This window comes from Sitophilus oryzae, unplaced genomic scaffold (assembly GCF_002938485.1).
Source record: "Sitophilus oryzae breed Bouriz unplaced genomic scaffold, Soryzae_2.0 scaffold_165_pilon_pilon, whole genome shotgun sequence".
NCBI lineage: Eukaryota > Metazoa > Arthropoda > Insecta > Coleoptera > Curculionidae > Sitophilus > Sitophilus oryzae.
The window spans coordinates 482,179-506,318 of NW_022146347.1; the positions used below are offsets into that span (position 1 = coordinate 482,179).

General features: G+C 33.0%; 1 protein-coding gene across 1 annotated transcript in view; it reads left to right on the forward strand.

The window, feature by feature from the left end:
• Positions 1-21: 21 nt before the first annotated feature.
• LOC115880830 (protein Lilipod) overlaps positions 22-24,140 on the forward strand; it is a 33,600-nt gene continuing 9,481 nt past the window's right edge. Inside the window, exons 1-8 of the mRNA XM_030898129.1 lie at positions 22-339; positions 12,654-12,918; positions 17,413-17,643; positions 17,996-18,061; positions 19,665-19,817; positions 19,869-20,030; positions 20,086-20,240; positions 23,034-23,265. Coding sequence (XP_030753989.1) covers positions 268-339; positions 12,654-12,918; positions 17,413-17,643; positions 17,996-18,061; positions 19,665-19,817; positions 19,869-20,030; positions 20,086-20,240; positions 23,034-23,265 — 1,336 coding nt within the window. The 5' untranslated portion in view covers positions 22-267. The remainder of the gene's footprint in view (positions 340-12,653; positions 12,919-17,412; positions 17,644-17,995; positions 18,062-19,664; positions 19,818-19,868; positions 20,031-20,085; positions 20,241-23,033; positions 23,266-24,140) is intronic.

The following is a 24,140-nucleotide window of genomic DNA, read 5'->3' on the forward strand; positions in this document are numbered from 1 at the left end:
TTTTTCTTATTGTACAGCCACCAATGGGATAGTACGCAGTGTTTTAAAGAAATCTGATACGAAAAGTTATATCCCGAAAAGTTAATTTATGTTTATCAATTAATTATTAATTAACTTAAGAGTAAAAAGTGATCAAGTGAAATATTTTCAGACTTATTTAAGGATTGCAAAGTATTATGGTCCAGTTCTTGCACTAATCGTTTAACAATGATAAACTTTATTGTTTTGGAAGGTCCAGTTATAACAAATAGGTGAAAAATTCATATAATGGATAATGAAATTGAAGAAGAGCTAGATATAAATGAACAAATTTTTCATAACAATGTTCGAGAGCAAATAGTAAGTGTTTCTAATTTTAATATAGAATATAAATTAAGTAAATTGCACTGATAAAGTTTAGAAATAATCAATTATAACATTTATATTTAAACCTACTTATTTTATTTCCCTTATTAAATTTAATTATACCAATAGGTATATGTATTTTTATTGCTTTAATTTTCAATACAATTGTATCAGCATGTAACCATTATCCTACAACATACAGTATAATTCAGTACTATATACCAAATTATGTATTAAATGATAATTTTAATTGTTAAAGTAATTAGGAACGCTGATTATAATGGTTTCTAAATTACAGTTTGGCTGGGTTTTTTTCTGTAGTTTTATACATCTAAGCATTAATTATATTTTGAAAAAAAATGTATTTTATTTTGAAGAAATAGAAGTAATAGGCTAGGTTATCTAGTTATCTATAACAAATTAATCAGTAGGTAGAGCTTATGGCCAGAACTAGATACAAGCTGATACAAGTAGAACTTCACGAAGTACAAAAAGTAGTATATATTAATGGCATTAATTGAATTTTTCTAGTAATAAATTTTCCTTTATTATATTTATAGGTTTTAGAAAATTAGAAATAGAACATATTGTGTTAAAAAGTTATCTTTTCCAAGATATTTATTAAATAATAGTATAAATATTTGAAGAACATACTTTCAGAACGTAGATACGCTTGCAAGTAGTTTGTGTCTTTAATCTACATTTTAGAGAGTGTTTTATAGTTTGCTCATTTATCAACATAGTATCAAATAGTAAATAACTTGTTTAAGTTGTTTTCACAAGGAAATGATAAAGTACTATTGTTCCTAAATTTAATTCATAGTGTATTAAAAATACAGCTAAACTTGGCTCTGTAGAAAGTTATTTATAGTACTACTTAAATGAATCTTTGTTTACAGTTAAAAGAACAGAAATATTGCTAAATATAAATACATTAACACTTGATTTGATAAACAATACGTAGATATTTGTATGTGCAAAATATTTTCAACTATTCTATTTTAATATGTACAAGATGCTACTGTTCGAGAGTCTATCTTTACCACTGAATACTAGACCTAGTAATTTACTAAAAAAAGCAAGAAATAATTAAATACTAGATACATGAGAAATTTGAAAAAAATAAAAAGCAACAGGTACATTTCAAAAGAGCCATTTCCATGGGATTCTGTTTTATAGAGAAGTTGTTAACTCAATTGCTTTACCCAAGTTGAATTGGAAGGCTCTACAAATTTTGCTGCTGCAATAAAATATCAATGCTAGGAATATTGAGCTCAGAATATTGCAGGCTTAACGTCTTGACCATTATATCTGGTCATAAACAATTCTAGAGTTTTATAAAACCTTCCAAAGTATATAATAGAATCATAATAAGGTAATAAAAGTAAATATCCAGAGGTGTGTAGTATCTTATGCCTCTGTACCTTTGTAAAGGGTAATTCAAACTTAGCGCTTTAAGAGAGATAATACCAGGTAAACGAAAATGCAAATTTGTGGAAGTAGTATAAAATGGTGGTTAGGTATATTTCCTTGTATATGATTCCACGAATGTAATGGTGCGTTTAGACTTGAGCACGCACGCACTGATCCTCCGCGAATGCTCAAGTGTAAACGGCTGTGCGCGCACGCTCACTCTGAATCTGTCTTTGCGCGAGCAGTCGCGAACGTGAGCCGTCTGGTGGCGGTTTTTGGTCCGTGCTCAAAGGGATTTTATGTGTGCGCGAGCGCTCAATTTGGACCGGCAATTTGTTTTGTCTGCGTTCGTGCATGCGTGTGTATTTTTTTTTCGTTTTCTTTATTAAAATTATGGAGTGGATCAATGAATCTTCGTTATTATTAATTGAAAAATATGAAAAGTTGCCTATAATATGGGATGTTAAACATTCTTTGTATTATTAAAAAATCAAAAAAAATATAACGCATGGCAAAACCTTGTAAATAAAATTAATATTGAATATGTCGATATTAATGAAATTGCTATTCTAAAATTTGTATCTTTTTTTCGTAATTTTTGGTGTTATTAAATTTTGTAGATATTAAAAGTCGGGCCTGGTCATTCTTGTAAAGTTTTTGAACTGATCATAGCCCTTCTCAGACACTACGTTGTTGCAGTAAATTATATCGATTTCTAAAAATCTGGGTTTGCCACCAGCGAAGCCGACGATGTTTTTTCGATTTTTCTTCTTTTAATAATTAAGCTGTGCATAACAATGACTACAGCCCCGACTATTTCTTGGTCGTCCATTATTTTCGCCAACACAACTCTGCTGTGCGCGCACAAATGGATCACTTCATTCGTCGAAAAATAAGTTTTTAATTTGAACGCAGCCGAGAGCGCGAACGAATGCTGTGCGCGCCCGCTCAGCTCGTGCGTGCTCAAGTCTAAACGCACCATGTTATCAAAACTATTTTTCCGTAATCACGGCTTTTTTGTTATAATCGGAAAGAACTTTTATATAAAATATGCAAAAATCTTTGGCGAATGTTAGGTCATCAAATCTTTTTTATGCAATTTTTTGTCATCATCATCATCTTCATTTTCAGCTTATTCAACCATTTCCAATTATGGTGTACCCTCCCTTACATACTCTCTTTGTAGTTGGGCCCATTGTTGGCTATGCGGGCCCAAGTTATCCTTGCTAATTTCCTAATATTATGGTCCCATCTCAGGTTCGGTCTTCCTCTAGGTCTCTTAATTCCTAGCCGGTACCATGCTGTATGTGCATTTTTGGGGTCCATCTGTTGTTTGTTCTTCTTGCCAAGTGTTCTGCCCATTGCCATTTGAGGGATTTGACTCTGTGGATGACATCATCGATTTCCTGGTTCTTCTGTCGTATCCGCTCTATTCTTTTACGGCCTCTCTTGATTATTCCCAGCATATTTCGTTCCATTGAGCGTTGTGCGCCCTACAGTTTTCTTAAGATGTCCGATGGATGTCCGTTTTAAGTGTCCAGCAGAGGGATTCTGTAAGCTCCGTAGCAAGAAATTTCCTGTCTAGCCTATGCTATTTGTATACGATTGATAAGTCACTAGACAGGAAATAGTTTACAGAATCGGGCCCCAGGTTTCGCATACATATTGCATATTTCCTCCATGCTAACTTAATTCTTCTGACATTTTTTGTCATAATTAGAAGAAATCTATTTTTCAAACAAACTTTATATCTTATGGGAAATTGCATTAGATTTTTTAAATGATAATATCAAAGCCCTGTTAATAATAAAAAGTGAATGCGGTATTAGCTGTGGTATTGGTATACAGTATTTTTGTAACAGTCCATGGTACAATCATACAATCTTAGATGTTTTACTTTTTAAAATAATTAAAAACCAATTCTTAATCTTAATATTATTGATTAGATTAGAACAATATTAATTACCTCATTTTGTCAGAAATTGTACAGATAAAACGATTGCAGTCGAATTGCAGTAAATAGTTTAGAAAATGATTCATACACATTTCTATTAAAAAAAATGTGTGTGTGCACTATGTCCGCATATTTGAAGTGAAACTTAAGAGAAGTGAAAAAAATAATAAATAATTTGATTCACTTTCACAAAATTTGTATTAAAATGACCGTCTGTCCACGTGTCGAGTTCCGATCAACCCATAATTAAGAAAAATCCTGATGATTTCGTCCATTTAGAGGCGTCGCGCGTCGGTTCGAAACGTTCGAAACGTCGAGAGCGTCAACCTGTAGCCCGTTCCGAATTATGCCAAAATCGACCCAATTTTTCTTCGATATCAAATCCTTAGTCCCACCCTGATAAAGATGTAAACGAAACGTCGCGAGGTTTCGTACGACGCGTCGTATCCAATTTTGCAGAGTGGGACCGTGTGCACCGACGGTCACATAACCTACCCACCAAATTTGGTCGTGATCGAGTAGCATTAACTTTTGATGTTTCTTACGTCAAAAGTAACTGTCGCAGTGACACGTGTCGTACACGGTCAAATTGGCCTTGGTTCAATCTATCGATAGACCAAATTTCATTTAAATCGAACGATTTTTTCACCACTGATGATGTGGTTTGATAGTGCTCGAAACGTCGTCAAAATATGAAAACATCGGGCTCGAAGAGCCCCATCTGCATTCCGAGTTTCAACCCTCCAGCTCACATAGGGCTCGAGTTACAACGCTCCAAAGGCCCATCTAAACTTTCTTATTGGCTTACTACTTTTTTATCGTTACCACTTTTCGTGACGCTTGCCGTGATGCTAGCCCGTGTGTCACAGCCTTGAATGTTTACTCCCATCGCGTGTAAAGAAGTTTCACTTCAAAAACTTACTGTATTAAATATTAAATACCATATACTCTGTTTGTAGTGGGGCCCATTGTTTTCTATTGTTGGCTGTGCAGGACCATAAGTTATCCCTGCTAATTTCGTAATATCATGGTCCCATTTCAGGTTCAGTCTTCTTCTAGGTCTCTTAATTCCTCGTGGGTACCATGCTGTAATTTTTGAGGTCCATCTGTTGTCCGTTCTTCTTGCCAGGTGTCCTGCCCATTGCCATTTGAGGGATTTAACTCTGTGGATGACATATTATTACCTGGGTCTTTTGTCGTAGTCGCTCTATTCTTTTACGGTCTCTCTTGGTTACTCCCAGCATATTTGGTTCCATTGAGCTTTGTGCGACTTGCAGTTTCCTTATGATGTCAGTTTTAAGTGTCCAGGTTTCGCGTGCATAGGTCATGAGAGGCAGGGACGCGCCGTCCATATGGGCAAGGTCGTGCGGCGCACGACGGCGCCAAAGCACTAAGGGCACCTGCGGTCACTGACTTTAAAAAATAATAAAACCATTTTTTGGAACTTATTAACATAAATTTAAGTAATACTTTTATCTTATGAACGCCAGTGATGAAAATATATTATCCACCAATGTCGAGCGCCGCGCCGCTGGTCATTGGAAATTTTGGCTTAATATTATAATTTATAATATTGGAGAAAGGGGCCTACCCTTATTTCGCACGACGCCACAGTGCTTCGAGTATATGGGCTAAAGGGACAAAAATCATACCGTTGTTGTGATTAATGATGTAGCTAAATTTTGGTGGTCGGGGATTTTCGAGGTTGAGTATTAAGAATTTGAGGTCAAAATTAAAGTGTAGCAATTTTGAAAGCAGTTTTTTCCAGATTTCTTGGAAAATATCTGAAATAAAAGCTGGGGGAACATGTTTTTGACAATATTTGATATGGTCTGGATGGACCTTACATCATTCATAAGGGCTCTAACTTCTGGATGGTTAAAAAAACTAGATATTTGTGTCTTTCCAAAAATTAAGAAAACTTGCATTTTTTGCATTTTTTTGGGCGTATTCTTTACTTGGGGAGCTTAACTTTTTTCTGGATAAAATTTTTAGAAATTCTGGAAAAAAATCTATATAGACCTTGAGCGGTTTTGAAGGTATGGAATAGATCGCCACTTTTGATGGACCGAAGTGTTTCTAAAAACAGTAAAATACCGCCTTATCGCACATTTTCACACTTTCCGTTAAGGTTGAAAATAAAGGTAATACTTCAAACTTCAACAAAATGCAAAATTCACAGTGAGCCTTTTTGGAGTATTTGAGAAAATTGCTTTCAAATTTAAAAAAATAAAAATTTATTTGGGAATGAACCTGTTTTTTAAAATAAAAAATTATACTCTTTCCTGCCGTTTTAATTTTTCTTCAAATATAGGTTTAAAAGTACTTACTATCAATATTCTTGGCCATTTCACATAATACAAAAAATATAACCCTGTGCTAGAAAACTAAACACGATCTTCAAGCATAAAAATTGATTTAAAATAAATATTGCAATCCAGTTGAGACCTGCTAGTTCCCTTATGTGTTGCATTGATAACAAAAAAAGTTATCGTTTGTTTGTGGCCATCTCGGATTATACCGATTAATAAACTTCACAAAAAACGCACCTAGATTTTTTTTTAACGAATTAGGAAATTTGGTTTTTGTCTTCGCTTCGAAGCACTGTGCGACGGCGCCGAAAATACTTGGCGCGTCCCTGATGAGTGGAAGTACCATAGACTTAAAATAAAATATAGACTGAGCATCTCATTCATAAATAGCTGGAACATGCGGTCAGACACTGTCTTGTTATTGTTGTGTTATTGTTTTAGGTTATAACGAGTGCGACACGAGCGATAGATAGGTTGTCTCTGTCGTAACGGTCGTTCCCTGACGACTCTGCCGAGAAACACAACACTGTCTTTCGTTTCTCAAGTACACCTGAACTCTCCGTATCATAGCCGGGTAATTTTTTTATTTTAATGAAGCTATAATTAAATTAAAAATATATCGTATTTAAACTTTTTTATATTTTATTAAGATTTAGGACAGGTTTTTTAAATAAAAGTTTAGAAAAAACAATTTAGAGTCCAAAAAGGATAAAAAATAATAAAATACACGTCATAGAAGAAATTTTATAATCGAAATTAGGTAATTTTTGAAATTAATAATAAATTATTAATTTTAGTCAAACATTTACAACCCCTAATATTAATCAAAACAGGATCTATTCCACAGATATAATAGAATCGGCGACAGGGAGAGAAAAAAAATATGATTGTTGTAATTTTTTTTCTGGTTAAGTGATGTCTTATTATGTAAATTAGAGAAAACATAATATCTGTTCCATTAAAGCAAGGAAGGTGATAGGAAGTGGATAAAATAAAAACTACATTTATTTAACTCGGTACTGTCTTTATTATACCGGGTGCGTCTCAAAAGTGGCTCATCCCCCATAATTTTTTTTATATTTTCAAATAAAAAAACAAGATTTAGTATGTTAGTATATGAAATAAATTAGGATTGATTGACGCATTCAATTGTTTTTGGTCACTTCCTGTTTCACCGGAAATGACTATAACTTTTAATTTTTAAACGGCACCCTCGGTATATTTCTACTTTATTCGATAGAAAATGACACTCTGAATAGAATGACATACCATATGTCAACTTTTGACATTTTCGCATATGGTTTAATTGTAATTGTAACACGCGGTTCATAACGACAATTTGACTCGAAATACCAAGTGTGTGGTATCAATATATTCATAAAAAAATGCCTTTTCCAAATATGCTAATGAGTCACCCTTGTTCCATTTGAAAAAATTGACATATGTATGATTAAAAATACGATTTGTACATCTTTTAACCGGCCTAGACAAGACACGAAACCTATTAGACGATCAAAACTATTTTTCCAAGGCTCCTTGATTAAAACTTAGTGGATTGAAAAAAACTGGATTGAAATTTAAAATAGGATATGTTTTAAGCGACAATGTCAAAAGTTGACATATGATATGTCATTCTATTCAGAGTGTCATTTTTTATCGAATAAAGTAGCAATATACCGAGGGTGCCTTTAAAAATCAAAAGATGTAATCATTTCGGTGAAACAGGAAGAGACCAAAAACAATTGAATACGTCAATAAATCCTAATTTATGTCATATACCTACTAACATACAAATCTGTTTTTTTATCTGAAAAAATAAAAAAAAGTTATAGGGGTGAGCCACTTTTGAGACGACCCGGTATATCAAAAAATATTGTTTCATAATGTAATATCATTTTAAAATTCTTGTATGTTATTTTAGATTCTGAAGATAATTTTAGAATAAACCGGAATATATTTTTAATAAAAACATTATTAATTATTAACAGGGTTATAATTATGATTTTGTTACAATGTAAGTAAGTAAATAATGTAATGTAAAAGAAAAATTCAGATTTTACATTTTACTAAAATATTATCTAAATAAGCGCCTTTCTACAACAACGCCACTGACTCCCAATGGGTAAATTGAGAGTTGCCTACCGGTCAAAAGTCGTTTCAAGACTTAAATGGATTATTTAAGTCAAATTTCTTGCAAATTTGGCACTGGCGAACCATATTTTATAGTTTTTGAACAGAAAAAGTCAATAAAATAAACACTTAAGGACTACAAGCTAAGAAAATGCGTTAATACAGCCGGAGATAGCGGCAACAAAGCTTTACCGCACACGTGCCACACGTACTACAAGGTAATAAATGAATGAATAGGCTCCCTCGCCTCTAATCGGTGTTGTCATATTGTAAAGAACTTATACTTATTAAACAGTATCCGACTTATAATTTAATACATCTATGGAATATTAAAACCTACTTTATTAAACTGTAGTATTAATATCTCAATATATGTGTATAACAAGAAAAAAAATATTGATAATATTAAAGACGTGACAACATAGGCTGGATGAGGAAGGCTCGGTCGACTGTACCCAGAAGTAAACATGTGTACAAAAAAAGTTGTTTGTCCGCGTTGAGATGTAAATAGTGTAGTCTATATTTTATTTTAAGTCTATGGGAAGTACACATTGGTCGAATGTTTTCTTCTTTACATAGAGTGGCATTCTAGATTTGAATATGATTGAATTTCTTCCATAAGTACTCCATGCTAACTTAATTCTTCTGTTGACTTGATCTTCTTTGATTCTTGATTAAATATCAAGAATAAATAAATTCCTTAAATACCATACAATCGAAAAAACGGCATCAAAGATGGCTGGGGAATGACCATCGATGATAAATTTGACTTTTAACACAGTAGATAGTGTAAAAAATAGCTGCTTTTGCACGATCGTAGAAAAATTATTTTTAAATGGTGTAGTTTAATACGAAAAAAAATTGTGCCTTTGGAAACACTTTTGTACGCCGACTGATAAAAAAAATACATTATAATTGTTAAAATCAAAGCCCGCTGGATCATAAAACTTTTTTGGTCGCGCAGTATGTCGTGGGGTATTCTTGGAAAGCTAGTGAGGTTGTCTTCGACGTAAAATATAACGATTTCTTTGACGTTAAATTGTCATTTCACACCGTCAAATAATTTGTACATGACATTTAATCAAAAAGAATCAAATGTAACTAACTGGCCAGATATAAAACCTCTCTATAAAAGAATATTTGTTTTTAGGTGCGTTTTTACCTACAATCTGCAATGACTAGTAATTTTCATAAAAAAAACTAAGATTACAAATCAATAGAAAGCTTAAATTATTTGATGAAATACTGCAAATTTACTACAAATATTTAGTATATTTTTAGTACTTCAGCGGTAAATATTTTTCATTTCAGACATGCTAGTTGTAGTGTTACATAGATGGCAAAAAATTATAATAATTTTATTGTTTCAAATGTGGGTCACTAAACGGTTTAAATCGTTACATGCAACTGTGTGTGCTGAAATCTTCTACAGAACAGATTGTCAATATTTTTATACCTTTTGAGAGGACAGTCGTAAAAATGTATCACATTTTATTGGGATACTCTAAATTTTAAATTTATATCTGTAAAAATATGTTTTTATTTTTATATACCGCCGTCGCGCGTCGGTGGTACAACAGATGTTATCTTGAAAATGTGTATTTGCAAAAAAAAAGTTACGTTAAGTTTATAGCTTTTTAATTTATATATGTTTTATAACACTACATTCCACGAAACTAGCCATACTAAAATAGGGTACATTTCTTGACGTATGCCAGTGTGGGACATGATTTTTTCTTACTATTTGAAATAAAAACAAGCACCTTGTATTTTATAGCAGAAATGAACAAAGTTATGACATTATGAAGTTATGTATCTGTATGAACTTTTTATTCTATAGCACAACCGTTAATAGATACATTTATTAGTGATAAATACTTTTTCACTTTTTAACTTGATGTATTTTTAATTTTTTTTAAGCATCACTAATCTATAGAAATATATTGGGCCGAGTGAATAAAAACTAAGCTTTTGCTTTTAGTATTAAGTAAAAGCTTTAGCTTTTGCTAATAGCATTTGCTGAAATTGAAGTGAATAACCTTTTGCTTTTAGGAAAAGCTAGATATTTTAAGTATTTACTTAAAAATCTTATTTGGTAAATCATTTAAAAAAAAATGTTTTATACTGATAAGGCCTATATTTATTAGGTTTACGTTCAAAATAAGTAGTGATTCAGAAAATTCTACAACTGATTTTTTTGGCTGAGGAAGTTCCTGCAAAAATTTCGACCAACTTGAAGCCCTTCATCGCCTAAAATAAGTCCATAGTTCTGTTGACGTCTTCTCATCATACCAAAAATATTTGATCTCCTTAAAATACGACTGTCGTGCACCGAACCAGACCATTGAGCAACTACGGATGTAAAAACTTCTTTTCCGTTACAAGTTGCTTACACATTTATACTACACCAGCCTTTCGTATTGATATACTCGTCACCATGTAGCGATGGCTTTATTATTGGTACATGAGTGCAATCAATTGCACCAGCACAGGGAAATCTATACAGCTCTGCCCATTCGTTAATTGCCTGGTAAGTCGAGTTTTCTGTAGGAAATTTAATCGAACTTCCTGCCTTGTAACTATTTTTGGTAAAACGTGAGATATCGTTTTACATATTGTTGTTCTATGAACTCCTTCTTCTTTTCCGATCCCTATTTGAAATCCAGGATCACTTAAAAATCGCAAAAATATTTGCATTTGTTTTTTTGGACTCAATGCACCACCTCTTGTTTTAACTTTTGGCTCCAAAAAATGGCTATCTACTCAACATTTTCTTTACTAAATCTATACAGACCGTGGTATTCTTCGGCACGACTTTCTTTTCTTTCGGGATAAAATTTTACAGATCTTATATTCATAAAAGCAGCCATTTCTGCCAAACTGTTCTGCCACTGTTCACTGGCAGAACAGTCAACAAACTGTTCTGCCAAACAATACTAAATTTCTAAGCCAGGGTTTAACAAGCTTGCAAAAATGTAAGCTTTTCCTTAATATTCTTAGTAATTGCTTACTTTTATTCACACCATTTTTAGACAATGCTAAAAACTTTAGCTTTTGCTAATTGCATTTTTAGTAAAAGCTAATACTTATTTTTATTCACTGCAAACTAAGCATTTGCTAGGAAAGTGTAAGTTTTAGCTTTCACTAAATGTTTATTCACACTGCCCGTTAGCATATACCAGGTGTTCCTGGTTGAGCTTTCATTAGAATTTTCTAGAAAACTAAAATATCTATATCGGAGTTTTTTTTTGCACATCAATGGTATCACAGTAAAATTTCACGATTAAAAATAGTTGCAAAATGCGGCGTATCCGGTCTATCCATGTACTAACTATACTAACCATCCAAGTACCGGAAGTTGACAGAAACTTTCTTAATTTAAATGGACACTCCCATAGATTAAAATTCTCTGTAATATTTTATGAATTATCTAAAATTAACCATTCTTGAGAAAAAATCTTACTTAAACTCTTTGTAGCTAAAAACTGTCTAGCAAAGAAAAATTTCACCCTGTATATAGAAATATCGACTCAGCTAATAAATAATAAAACAGAGTAGTCTAACCATAGGTGTTTACCCTAATTACTTATTTTTTTATGTATATTTTATTTTTTGTTTGCATGTCCTTCAGTTCGTTTATTTTGGATAATTATTGCTTTATTCTTAGACGTTAACACGAACTTGAATTTCAGAGTTTGGCATGTAACCTTCAAATTATTTTTAATATTATGAATTACAGTATAAAAAAAATCCAGTGTTTCAGATGTATTACTTCTAAATCACCATTTAATTTGCTATCATACAAAGATTATATCCTGTATTTTTAAATCGTTATTTTAGAATTCTAACTATGAATCAAGGTCGCTGCCACACCAGCTGTGCTCTTAATAATAATAAAATGCCGAAAGGTTAATCATCTTTATTTTTTAAATGTCATATTTTTATTTGTTCCATCACAAAAATTTAGAATACTAAAAGCATATATTCAATTAGAAAAATAATCGGTCTATTGAATTTTTTACACTAATTGATTAAATATTATACAGGATTTTTTTTCATTCAAAATTGCGCCTTTGCTTCAAATGGAAAACTCTATTTTCTTTATTTTTTTATTTTATTCATCACTACAAAATTGGTTATGTATAGTAGTATATCACTATTATCCAGTGGCACATCTAGAGATTCACTCTGGGAAGGGGAGTGCCGTAGTGCCAGTATTTAATTATAGTACTGGATTTCCTGTTTTGATTGGTATTATTAATTTCTTTTGTGGCAATTGTATGTTATACCACGTTTTAACTTACTCTTAAATGTCTTCCTAGAAGGGGTAATTACTCCCGTTACCCCTCCCCTATATGCGCCCCTGCTAATACCAAGGTCTCTAGTACCTTCTAAGAAGTCTAATTAATTTTTTACAGAATAGTCTATTTGAAAAAATTAATTTGTTTGTTATAAATCTGTGCAATCTTTGATTTTTACAATTTTTGTTTTTATTTCAGATATTTTTGCTTCTCTTCCTGTGCCTTTACCTGGCCAGTTTTGCTCTGTTAGGCCGATTCAGACGAAAAGGGAAGGAAGATTATTACAGTAGCGATGAAGACGAAATAATCGTTTATAGAATAAGTAGTTGGCTGTGCACGTTTTCATTGGCTGTTTCTATAGGAGCGGTTCTATTGTTACCCATATCAATTATTTCCAACGAAGTATTGGTTAATTATCCTAATAGCTATTATATAAAATGGCTCAATTCGTCGCTTATACAGGGTGAGTATATACCGGGTGCGTCTCAAGAGTTGACATATGCTATGAAGTAATAAAATACCATGAGTGTACTTTAAAAATCAAAAGTGACTGAAAACAATTGAATAGGATAACAATTGAACCTACGTCAATCAATCCTAATTTATGTCATATACTAACATACCAAATTTCGTTTTTTTATCTAAAACAATAAAAAGTTATAGGGGTGAGCCACTTTTGGGACGAACCAGATAAAATTAAAAAATCAGAATAAAAAAATCACGGTTTGTATAATTAATTTTGCCATGACTGTCTCATTTTGAAAGTATTGGCATAAAACTTTTTTTTGGCGGCTAAAGATAAAATATACTAAAACTTATAAATTTGACTGATTGTCAAAACACTGTTTTGTTAACTCATATCAGGATGCAAATTTAAATTTGGCAGTTACTAATATTGTGTTTAATAGCTTATTACTCAAACAAAAATAATTAGTAAAATCTACCAGAAACCTCTAACCCAGATGTCTTAGTTTAATTTCGCCACAAGAACAGATCAAAAAATATTTTTTTGTAAAGTACCTAAAGTACCATTGCGTTAAAATCCAAACGGTCTAAAATTGCCTAACCAACAAAAAACGTTTCAGGAGGTATATCTCCACGTCGTCAGAAGCAATTTAGTTTTTTTTTGCTTCATAGAATCTTCTTATATTCGTAAAACTATTGACATTCTGATGGACTGTGATTTCTTATTATTATGATTAGGGATTCATCAAATCAAGTAGCCTAATGTTTTTAGAAACTACTTGACTTAAAAAACCAAGTATTTTAAAATCTCACTACTTGACTTGACTTGATTTTCAATCGTTATTACTTGGCTTGATATCAAGCGGTTTCAAGCTACTTGATATTACTTGATTGCATCTTGTCGCACTGCGCATCCTATAATAGTGATTGGACATCGGTCATCTAACATCAATGATAATATCACTTAATATTATGGATGCTGATAAAACATCGGTTGAAAAATATCGAGGTTTTAAAACATCAATGGTCAGTCTTGACACTAATAAAAATAAAATACTTGGCCTTTTAACGCCATTGAAGTTACAAGTGTGAAGTGTGTCCAAAATCTTTATCATATGGCCTAACTATATATAGATAAAGCACTTGACCAAATCATAATCCACCTTTTGATATGGTTTCATTGCTTTTTAAAAAACAACGCATCAGCAAATTCAAAGTGACATTTGTAAATTAAGTGATACTAATATGAAATCTCAAAACTATTTGCATACAAAAATGGTTTAATTTTGCCTTTATAGTTGAATCTACACAACTTTGGAAACAAGTGGCTACAGGACGAGACTTTTGCTTACACAGACTCGCTACGCTAATCATATACTGTTTTCTTAATGCACGAAAATTTGAATTTGGCGCCACTATTTGTGTTGGTAGCGAATTTAAAACCGACAGGCGTTTGTCAAACTTCACTTTTAAAAAGTCACGCGTTCCCAAAGTTGTGTTGGTTATCTATTTACGTTAATAAATAGTTTCTTACTCTATTTGGTTTTTATTGTTGTTTTAATTCTTGTTAACATTAGAATTTAGTTTTTTCAATAAAGTTTATTATTGCAGGATTTTGTGGTTGATTAAAAATATCAAATGAAACTTAATACAAAGTGAAGTAATCAAGTAGCTTGACAAAAATCAAGTAGTTGTGAGCAATTGCTTGACTTTTCAAGTACTTGAAATTGTAACTACTTGACTTGATTTCAGGTCAAGTCAAGTCAGGTCAAGTAGTGAAACACTTCTTCGTATTTTTGGAATTAAAATAACTTCATTTGACACAATTTACCTCTATACAAAAGTGCCTCGTTTGTCCGGTAGGGGGCATCAAACTTTAAAAAAAACAAACACACCTTTTAAGATATTTTAAGAACCGATATTCCGATTGGAATGAGATTTGGGGTGCCTATGTTTTTCTAAGCGCATTAACATTTGACTCTCACAACGATCGACAAAAAGTACGGGAAGGGTGAAAACTACCCCCACCCCTACATAAATTTTAGCAGACCCCGATTTTTTTTCGTAAAATGGTCCTTCTAGTATTTTCTACATTTTTTGTCTCTTGTAAAAAATCGCCATCGCGCATACTTTTTGAGGTCAAAGTTTATGGCACTAACGATTGTCTTGACGCACTCAGTGATGGTGTCCTGGTGTTTATCCATTTTCCCTACAGAATCTGCATTCGCCGTTGTTTCTTAGCTTCATTCTACTAAGGTGTTCGTTGAGGAGACAGTGTCCTGTTAGAAACCCCGTGACAATCCGAAGATTGTTCTTACTTAAATCAAGGAATATTTTTGATTTTTCTCGGTCGTAAGTTCTGAGAAACTTTTTAGAGTGCTTCAGACCGTTGGAGGATTCCCATTCCAGGTTTCGGATCGAATCTTCCTGATTCTTGAGTTCCGCTTTAAGTTGGTTTCCGCTTGGAAAGCAGAACGGTTCTGGTCCAGTTAGTGGAGGGATAAAGACCTTGCTATATCTGTATCCCTGTCTTTATTTTCCCTGATCCAAAGTTTTACTACCCCCCCCCCTTGTTTTTTTTTCTCGTTGTTTCAGACTTTATTTTCTATGTTCTCTTTTGTAACCCTCATTAACAAATCTGCATCGAAAATATTTTAGACCCCTTGTATATTTTGATGTCTCGGGCTGAATTGACCAGTAGGCGCCTATGGTCGGTCAATGTCAAGTTATTATTAATTAGAGATAAAGTGTTATAGGAATAATTAAAAATATTTCTGCTTGAACATCTATAAATAGCAGAACAAGAGATTAGAGGCCAGTAAACATTTGAAAAGTGTTAATTGCGTCAGTTACTGGTATATATAAATATATTTTTTACGAATTCTAAAAAAGACTAAAAGAAAAATGCTTTGCAAACACTTTAAATACGTTTTAAAATATATATGTTGTTTTTGTTTAACCTTGACTGATATAAGCTGTCATTAGGTAAACTTCCTTTTTGAATTAATAACAGTAACTACAAGGGTGATTATTTGGTATCGCTTTAAAATGTTGATATACAGAGTGTCCCACAATTAGTGAGACTTGTGTGTCATCATCAGAATGGACGGCACTTTGAGCAGTTTTTGTAAATGTTTTGGATAAATAATGCAACTTGAAATTTACGTTTCACTCCACCTCCTGCCAAAACGGCACATTTCCGGACATGGGTTCCTATACTCAAATGACTTGTTTTGATGTGCTCTACAACCCCTTTCAGTTTGTCGTACTAATTGTGGGACACCCTGAATTTTTATTATCAATTAAATGATTTTAAAATAAAGTAATTTTTTTAAGTATATTTTGAGGTATACCCCTTAAGGCGTAAACGTTTTTATTGGTTGGAGCGTGTAACGAGTTTATAGGTTATAGTTAAGTAAAGAGCTATATCGGGGGATTGGTTGGTGGAAACGGCACATAAGCTTAAGAATTGGCAAGGGCCGGGGCTGGTTGCAGTGAAGGGAGAAAACATCCCAAAGGGGCAACAATCACGGTCTTTCTGCCGAGGAGCAAGGAGAAAGATACCATCTACCTGTTAAGCCTTATCCAGATTCAGAACTCCAATGTAAGGACATCGAGTTGGCGAGTCATCAACTCGAGGGAGGAGGGTCATGGTCAGGTCCTCACTCTAAGAAATGACCTCAACTCCAAGGAGGCAATAGAGAAAGACGGATATATCCTCTATTATAGATTCGGGACAACACCGGTATCAGGTCTAAGGATAGGCCAAGTTAAGGAGACAGATCCTCCAGCTTCCACCTCACGGGTACATCAGCCGGAGACAAGCTCCTCGACTGTGAAGGGCACGGAAGGCCAAACCCCAACCGAGGGAGGGGGAATGCCTTCGGACAATGAACATCTACTGTCTGAGGAGGATGGGAAATACTCTGTTCCCCCTACAACAGGAAAATCCTCAACTATGATGGGTTATAGACTGTATGATGAGTTAACTGAAGGACGGGGGACACAATAGATTTTTAAGAGCGCAGTAATTAACCCCCATCCCACTCATTCTACATTCTACAAGTAAAGAGCTACTGAGACATTTCACATCCGTGAACTCCAAATCCAATGGTCTTTTCAGAAAAAAATGTTATTTCAATTTCTTATTTTGGTTTCTGTGACGATATTTCCAAATGAAAGTTAAGTTATAAAATGCTAAAATTTTAGGAATAAAACTCGTTTATATAAATATTTTTTAATTAAAAATTTAAAACTCTTTAGACAGCTAAAATTAGATTATGAAGTGATCTTCCAGTATATCGCTTTGAAACTATAAACAAAATACTTGGAATGGATTTTTTCCATAAAATTGCGTTTTATTTGATTATGTTATACCACGTTATTAGTTTTAATACTAACACATAAATATTATCTAATATTTTGTAAAGTAATATTATTGAAAATAATAATTTTAATAATATTGAAAGTAATAATCATGGAAATATTTCAGGTCTATGGAACTACGTATTTTTGTTTTCAAACTTGTCCATGTTTGTGCTGCTACCGTTCGCTTATCTCTTCACCGAATCTGAGGGATTTTTTGGCCAAAGAAAAAGACTTTGGGCGAGAGTGTACGAAACTTTCGTCGTTTTAACTCTTTTAACTGTTGTTGTACTGGGCATGACGTATGTCCTTTCAGCTTTGTTTAACGAAGAAGAAGCCAGCTTAATACCCATATTCAGTAAGTTTAATTTTTGTTTGCATTCGGGTATTTACGGATTTTGTTAATCTAATAGTGGGTACAAGTAAGGATGGGATTATTTTATCCATAATTATCTAAAATTTCTGATTTAAAGCTCAAACGCACTGACGACCAGGTCGCAGCGACCAGTATATGATTTAATGGTATTACTGGTCACAGCAATCAAGCTGAGACCGCTTGATTTATTTTTTTTCATCATTTGATTTAATGGCCTGGCCATTGGCTGGTCGCTGCGACCTGGTCGTCAGTGCGTTTGAGCTCTTATGAAATTTTTTTCATAGATTTTTTATTTTAATACTAGTACATTTTCTAATGTACATGTGTTTTTTAGATTTATGGAGCTACCTCCCTTTTTTATACTCCTGCATATCGTTTCTAGGAGTTCTTATTTTATTAGGTAAGTTTAATTTATTTTACACAAATGCCTCGATTTTTACTTAACAATTATGAATGAACTAATACAATGAATTTACTATACAATTAGTTAAAAACATTAGAATGTGCATAAAATCTTTAAGTAGTAAGTTAACTACATCCAAAATATGACAGAAAATGTAATTTACCTGTGAATTAAAATGACAGACAATTGTGACTGTCATGTATCATCTCATTGAACAGATTGCAGTTTCTGACTTGTTATTTAAATTTGAAAAAAAAATGACTCTGTAGTGATTTTTTTTCACTGTTTTTGTTCATTTTTTACAAACTGTTTACGTAAAAGTATGCATTAAAAAACTTTGTGATGACAAGGGATACTATTTCCCATACTATCCAGAGTTAAATGCATTTATTTTTATATTACCTCTAATTCAATATTTGAGGGGTTCAGTATTTAAACTAGTCTTGTCCGTTTTTGGTAATTTTGATATGACAACCCAAGTAGCATTTTTAGACACAAAATCGAAGCAAAATCTCTGCTGAGAAACATTGCGAAACAGTATCGAAACTATGATGGTGTTTGTGTCAAAACACAAGAGTTCTGAAATTACTTCAACAGATTTTTGATACATATGTTTTGTAACACAAATCGCTTTTTATTTCGAAACATTGCATAAAATGTGTTCAAAAATGCTACTTGGGAAGTTTTGCTGACAATATATGCATGGATAAGATTAGTTTTAGAACATGTATGTAATATATGCCTTCATGTAAATTATACAGGATAGAATGACTTATGCCACAAAAAGTATACTGAATATTGTGCAAGGCGGCCAATATTAGAGTATAAATATTTTAACTCAAAATTACCAAAAAATGGATAAGAAGATTTTTGATACTCAACTCTTCATTTGTTACAGTTCATACAGTTCCTTTAAAATTAAAAGATTGAATTAAGATAGAACATTTGCCAAACTTAAATACAGCCTGGCAATATACTGGCCACACCTGTCGTCGTTATAGTTCTCATATAATGTTTCCCACTAATACATCTCGAAAACGAGTTTTAACACTTAATTACAAAGTATAATGAAACTAAATTACATTATTTTGGCACCAACGCTAAACTAATTAATCATGTAAATGAATAAAACGAATCATATAAATGGAATTCAGAAGCATGGCTAATTAAAACTCTGTACAACCATCGTTCAGTGTTACGCCATCTATTATCGTACATTTCCTTTCACGTGAAAACGTAATGAAATAGATTGTAGACCTTCATTGCGGCATCTGTTGAGTGTAAAGCACTGCTCATTGCTTCTAGTATCAGTGTCAAAATTAAAATTTGATTGTGCTGTCAAACAAAATTCTAAAGTAAAAATAGAAACACAATCAAAATGAATATCGCCAAACATGCCTACTTAAAAACAGTAACTTCGGAACGCACCCTCATTTACTAAATTCTGAATGTACTGGAAATCTCAGACTCACCATAAAACAGGTATTAGATAAATAATAATGACGTAACGTTGAACGATCGTTGAACTAATTATCGCATCTGTAGTTCATTTTCTGGTTTTGACTTCAAATTTATTTTTGCTGGTTTTCTATTTTTTCAGTATGCACCCCCTTAGGTTTTGTACGTCTATTCGACGTAGTCGGAATTTTTTTAATAAAGCCTCAATTTTTACACGATATAAATGAAGATTATTTCGCTTATGCTATAGAAGAAGAATGCTTAAACAGAAGACTGAAACAAGTCCAATCCACAGGTGTGTTAAATTATTTTTGTGATTTTTTTTTCAAACAAGTGCCTATTTCAGGGCATTTCTTTCTGAGTCCAGAGCCAATGGCTGTTGATGACAGTCCTATTTATAATGACGAATATAAGTTAGATGACTGTTTCTTGCGTTTGAGAAATGGGGAGTTACAGAACGGTTTAAGTGTGAAGTTAAAAGAGATTGCCCAGAAACGATTTCTTCTTGGTAATGTTCAATAGACTGTTTAAATTAATTCTTATTTATTATTAATATATTGTAGATAAGCAAAGAAAGACCTCATCGCTCAGAAGAAATGTTGTATATCCCATAGCCATGTTACTTTTAATAGGTTTAACAATAATTGCTGTTTTGTTAGTTGTGCAAAACACTCTGTCATTGTTAATAGGAATCAAGGCTTTGCCAAGTAGTTCAAAGGTATGTACAAGAAAATTTAATAAATTTTTGGAAATAGTTAGCCACTATTATATACAGTAGTTCCAGAAAGTTTAAAAAATTTATTTTTTTATGAATTATTATAAACAACTTTATGCAGAATCAATTAGCGTACCAAATAACAAACTTTGTCCACGACCACTTAATAATAAATCAATATTCTACTTCCTAGCTGAAGGAATATGGTGTCCATATTTGTAATAGAGTGAAATATAACAGCTGATAACAGTGAATTATGATAAATCACACTTTGCATTTACTTTACATTTGTTGCTATGCCAACGTGACACTCACAACATCCCGATGCGCGGCGTGGATGATTTGACGTTTTTCTTATCTTTTCTTTTTATTAATTTTGACGTTTAAAATTGTCAAATGTTAACTAGGTAGTGATTATTAAGTGGCATATCAAGAACGCGTTTAAAATCAAAAAATGAATTATGAGAGTGCATAATGAGCCCTGTACCCAGACAAACAAATAAAAAGAGACTGACAAATCTCATGGTAAAGAGTGGGACCGCGTTCCCGTAGCGCAACTCAGAATAACAATTTTGAAACCAATTAGCAGGACCATAGCAAGACGTACGTCTTTATTGCTATCTTTCTTTATTATGTGTGCTTTATATGAAAAAGAAAGAGATAGGTATAAAACGTATCGTAAGACATTATCGCACATTCTGGCTGGCGGAAAATTTAAATTAGCCATTATTAGTAGTATTCTTTCATTCTGAAACTGAAAATTTTCACTTAAACTGATTTATTCCCTATACCACGTAAAGGGAACGTGGTGTAGGGAATAAATCAAAGTGAAAATTTGCAGTTTCTTTCAGAACGAAAGAATACTACTATTATAAGGGAAATTATAAAAAAAGCAAAAATTGTACTGTTTTATTAACATATTTATTTATACATAAAAATAAATAAACTTTTTATAATATAATAACAAAAAATAGCAGTGTTTATTCCACCCACCTACCAATTTTAAATGCAGAAGAACTGACTGTTGCAGAAAACGATCGGCCAATTTTTTTTAAGGGCATTAAAAATCTAATTTTCGAAAAAACTGCCTAATTGCAATAACCAAGTGAATATCCAAGCAAAGAAGACTTTATAGTACGAGAGCTAGCAACGTCGGAAAAACAAGTATTTTAAGACGTCTGGCTCCTTGATACATCTTTTACTATGCTCTCTAGAACAGCATGCGGCCCGTCTGGCTGCCGGTAAATGTTGCGTTCCCTACTGCGCATTGAAAGAAGATCCTATATTTTTATTAGTCCTTTAAATTCTAGTATATAATATAAATCGAAGATGTCTCCACAGCGCAGTGCGTAGAGTTTCCGACCACGAACCGAAGATTCAGAGTTCAAATCCGGGTGGAGAGTGCGCTATGGAGACATGTTCGATTTATATTCAATAGCAGAATTTATAGAACTAAAATTAATAAAAAATATAGGATATTCTTCCGATGCGCAGTAGTAAACGCAACGGGTATGGGCAACCAGACGGGCCGTATGCTGTTCCAGGGAGCATAGTAAAAGATATATCAAAAAGCCAGATATCTTAAAAGATAACATCAAGCAGATCAACATAAATAGAACGAAATTTTGCGTTCTGAGTTGCGCTACGGGAACGTTGTCCCTCTCTTTGCCATTTAATTTGCCAGTCTCTTTTTATTTGTTTGTCTATGCCTGTACCCCACCAGAGACAGCAGAGGCGGCCAAATTAGCAAGTCTTGGATTGCTTACCAAACCACAAAAGTCTAAGGCTCATTACATGTCTGCCTATAAAAACTTTCTAGACTGGAGGATTGCTAAAGGCATAAATTCGTTTTCCGAATCCGTGTTATTAGTATATTTAGTTGCCATTGTAACAGAACAAAAATCAATCTCCTGATTGACTAAAGAACGTTGGTACGATATTTTCATGCAAAGAACTTGAAATAATATCAATGAAATTCAAATACATGTATAACTTTAAATAAAACACAAATTACCAACTTTAGTTACACAAAACAACAAAAAGTCAGATGCTGGTACTCCAATTTATCGTTCTCCAACAACTGTACTCCACTAAAGTTGGTAGAAGTATGTTTTATATGCAAAAAACTTGAAGCAGCATCAATAAAATTCAAATACATATATAACAATAAATAAAACACAAATTACCAACTTTAGTTACACAAAACAACAAAACGTCAGCTGCTGGTGGTACGATCTATCATTTTTTAACAAATTTATTTTACTAAAGGTGGTAGAAAAAAGTACTAATATACAGGTATGTCGTAAAACACATCTAATAATAAACTTCCCATATATTTGAAAATTGAATAGTTTGAGATGACTGTGACTCTCGATGCATAGCAACTTATGATATTGACGTTTTTATTATCTTTTAGTTAATTTTGACGTTTGAAATTGCCAAATTTTAAGTAGGTAGTGACATTTTCCCCTAAAACATGAATACAATAATTAATAGTAAGATTAACATTAAAAATACAAATTCAAACACTCCTCGTAATTATTATAATGGCCGTGGACAAAGTATAGAATTCAACTCGCAATTTATAGCCATTATTGCGTGAATAATGGCTAGCATAAATTGCTCGTTCAATAATATACTATTATTAATTTTTCATATATGTCAAGTGAGAACTGTCATTGCACCAATTTACAGCAAAAATGTTAAAAGGGAAGTTATGTAGAATTTGAGTGGAAATGTTTAATTATTATGATAAATTTCTATGGAGTTGAATTAATTTGAGATTATTATTTTTAGCAATTCACGTTAGGAGTAAGTTCATTATCTAAATTAGGACCGTTTGGTGCCGCTTTAGAAATCACCATGATCGTCTATTTCATCGCCACATCATCGATAGGTTTCTACACCGCACCGTGGGTGAAGAAAATGAGACCCACCGTTAAAAGCACTTCATTTACTTTAGTGATAGCCAACTGTGCTTTGGTTTTGATCATTAGTTCAGCGTTGCCACTGTTGTCAAAAATTCTAGGTAAGTAGTTTAAATCATACTTATTTTGTAACAGTTGATTGGTTGATTGTCATGAACAGATTACAGCTTTATTATAATTTTACAATTATTCTGTTCTCTTCACGCCGCCGGTAGTCCGATGAAAATTTCCGATCTCACCATGATGGTCACCTTAGATGTAGATGTAGATTGGGAAGGGTATTGGGGAAGTTAACGACCGCGGATCTTATAAATTCATTGCGGGTCCCCCTTTCTTAAGCTTATAACTTTCATACAGTCTCAGGCTTTGACAAAAGCCACTATATGAGACGATTTTACAGAGGTTGCCTTCATCTCCAGTATCGGTCATACCTTTAGGTTTATGGTACGGATGATTGTAGTCTCGGAGCACTCAGTGATGAGTTGTTCCGGTGTTTCCCGTTTCACAAGAATCTGCACTCGCCGTTGCTTCTTAGCTCAATCTACTGAGGTACTACTGTATCCACAGATGTCTTTACTACTCTTGCTTACTTAAGTCTTGAGAAATTTCTTCTAGCGTCTTAGACCGGAGGTTCTATCCAGGTTACAGATGGAGTCTGTAAGGTTCTTTACCTCTGATTTAAGTTGGTTTCGACTTGGGCAGCAGAAAGGTGCTGGCGTGTCATTTTCAGCAACATAATTGTGAACGAATATGATAACCTCCTCAGTTGACGAAAATCTTTATTTTCTGAGAGTATCTTCAGAGAATAAAGATTTCAGAGAATCGATGGAAGCGAAATCTAGCGAATATGAAGGGTGGTCTAGCAGTTTAAAAAAGTTATGATGTCAGTATTCTGTAATGGCTTTCTTTCTGACATCTTTCCCAAAAATAGTCAGCATTATTTTTTCAAGCGTAACAACAGTTTCCTGTTTATTAG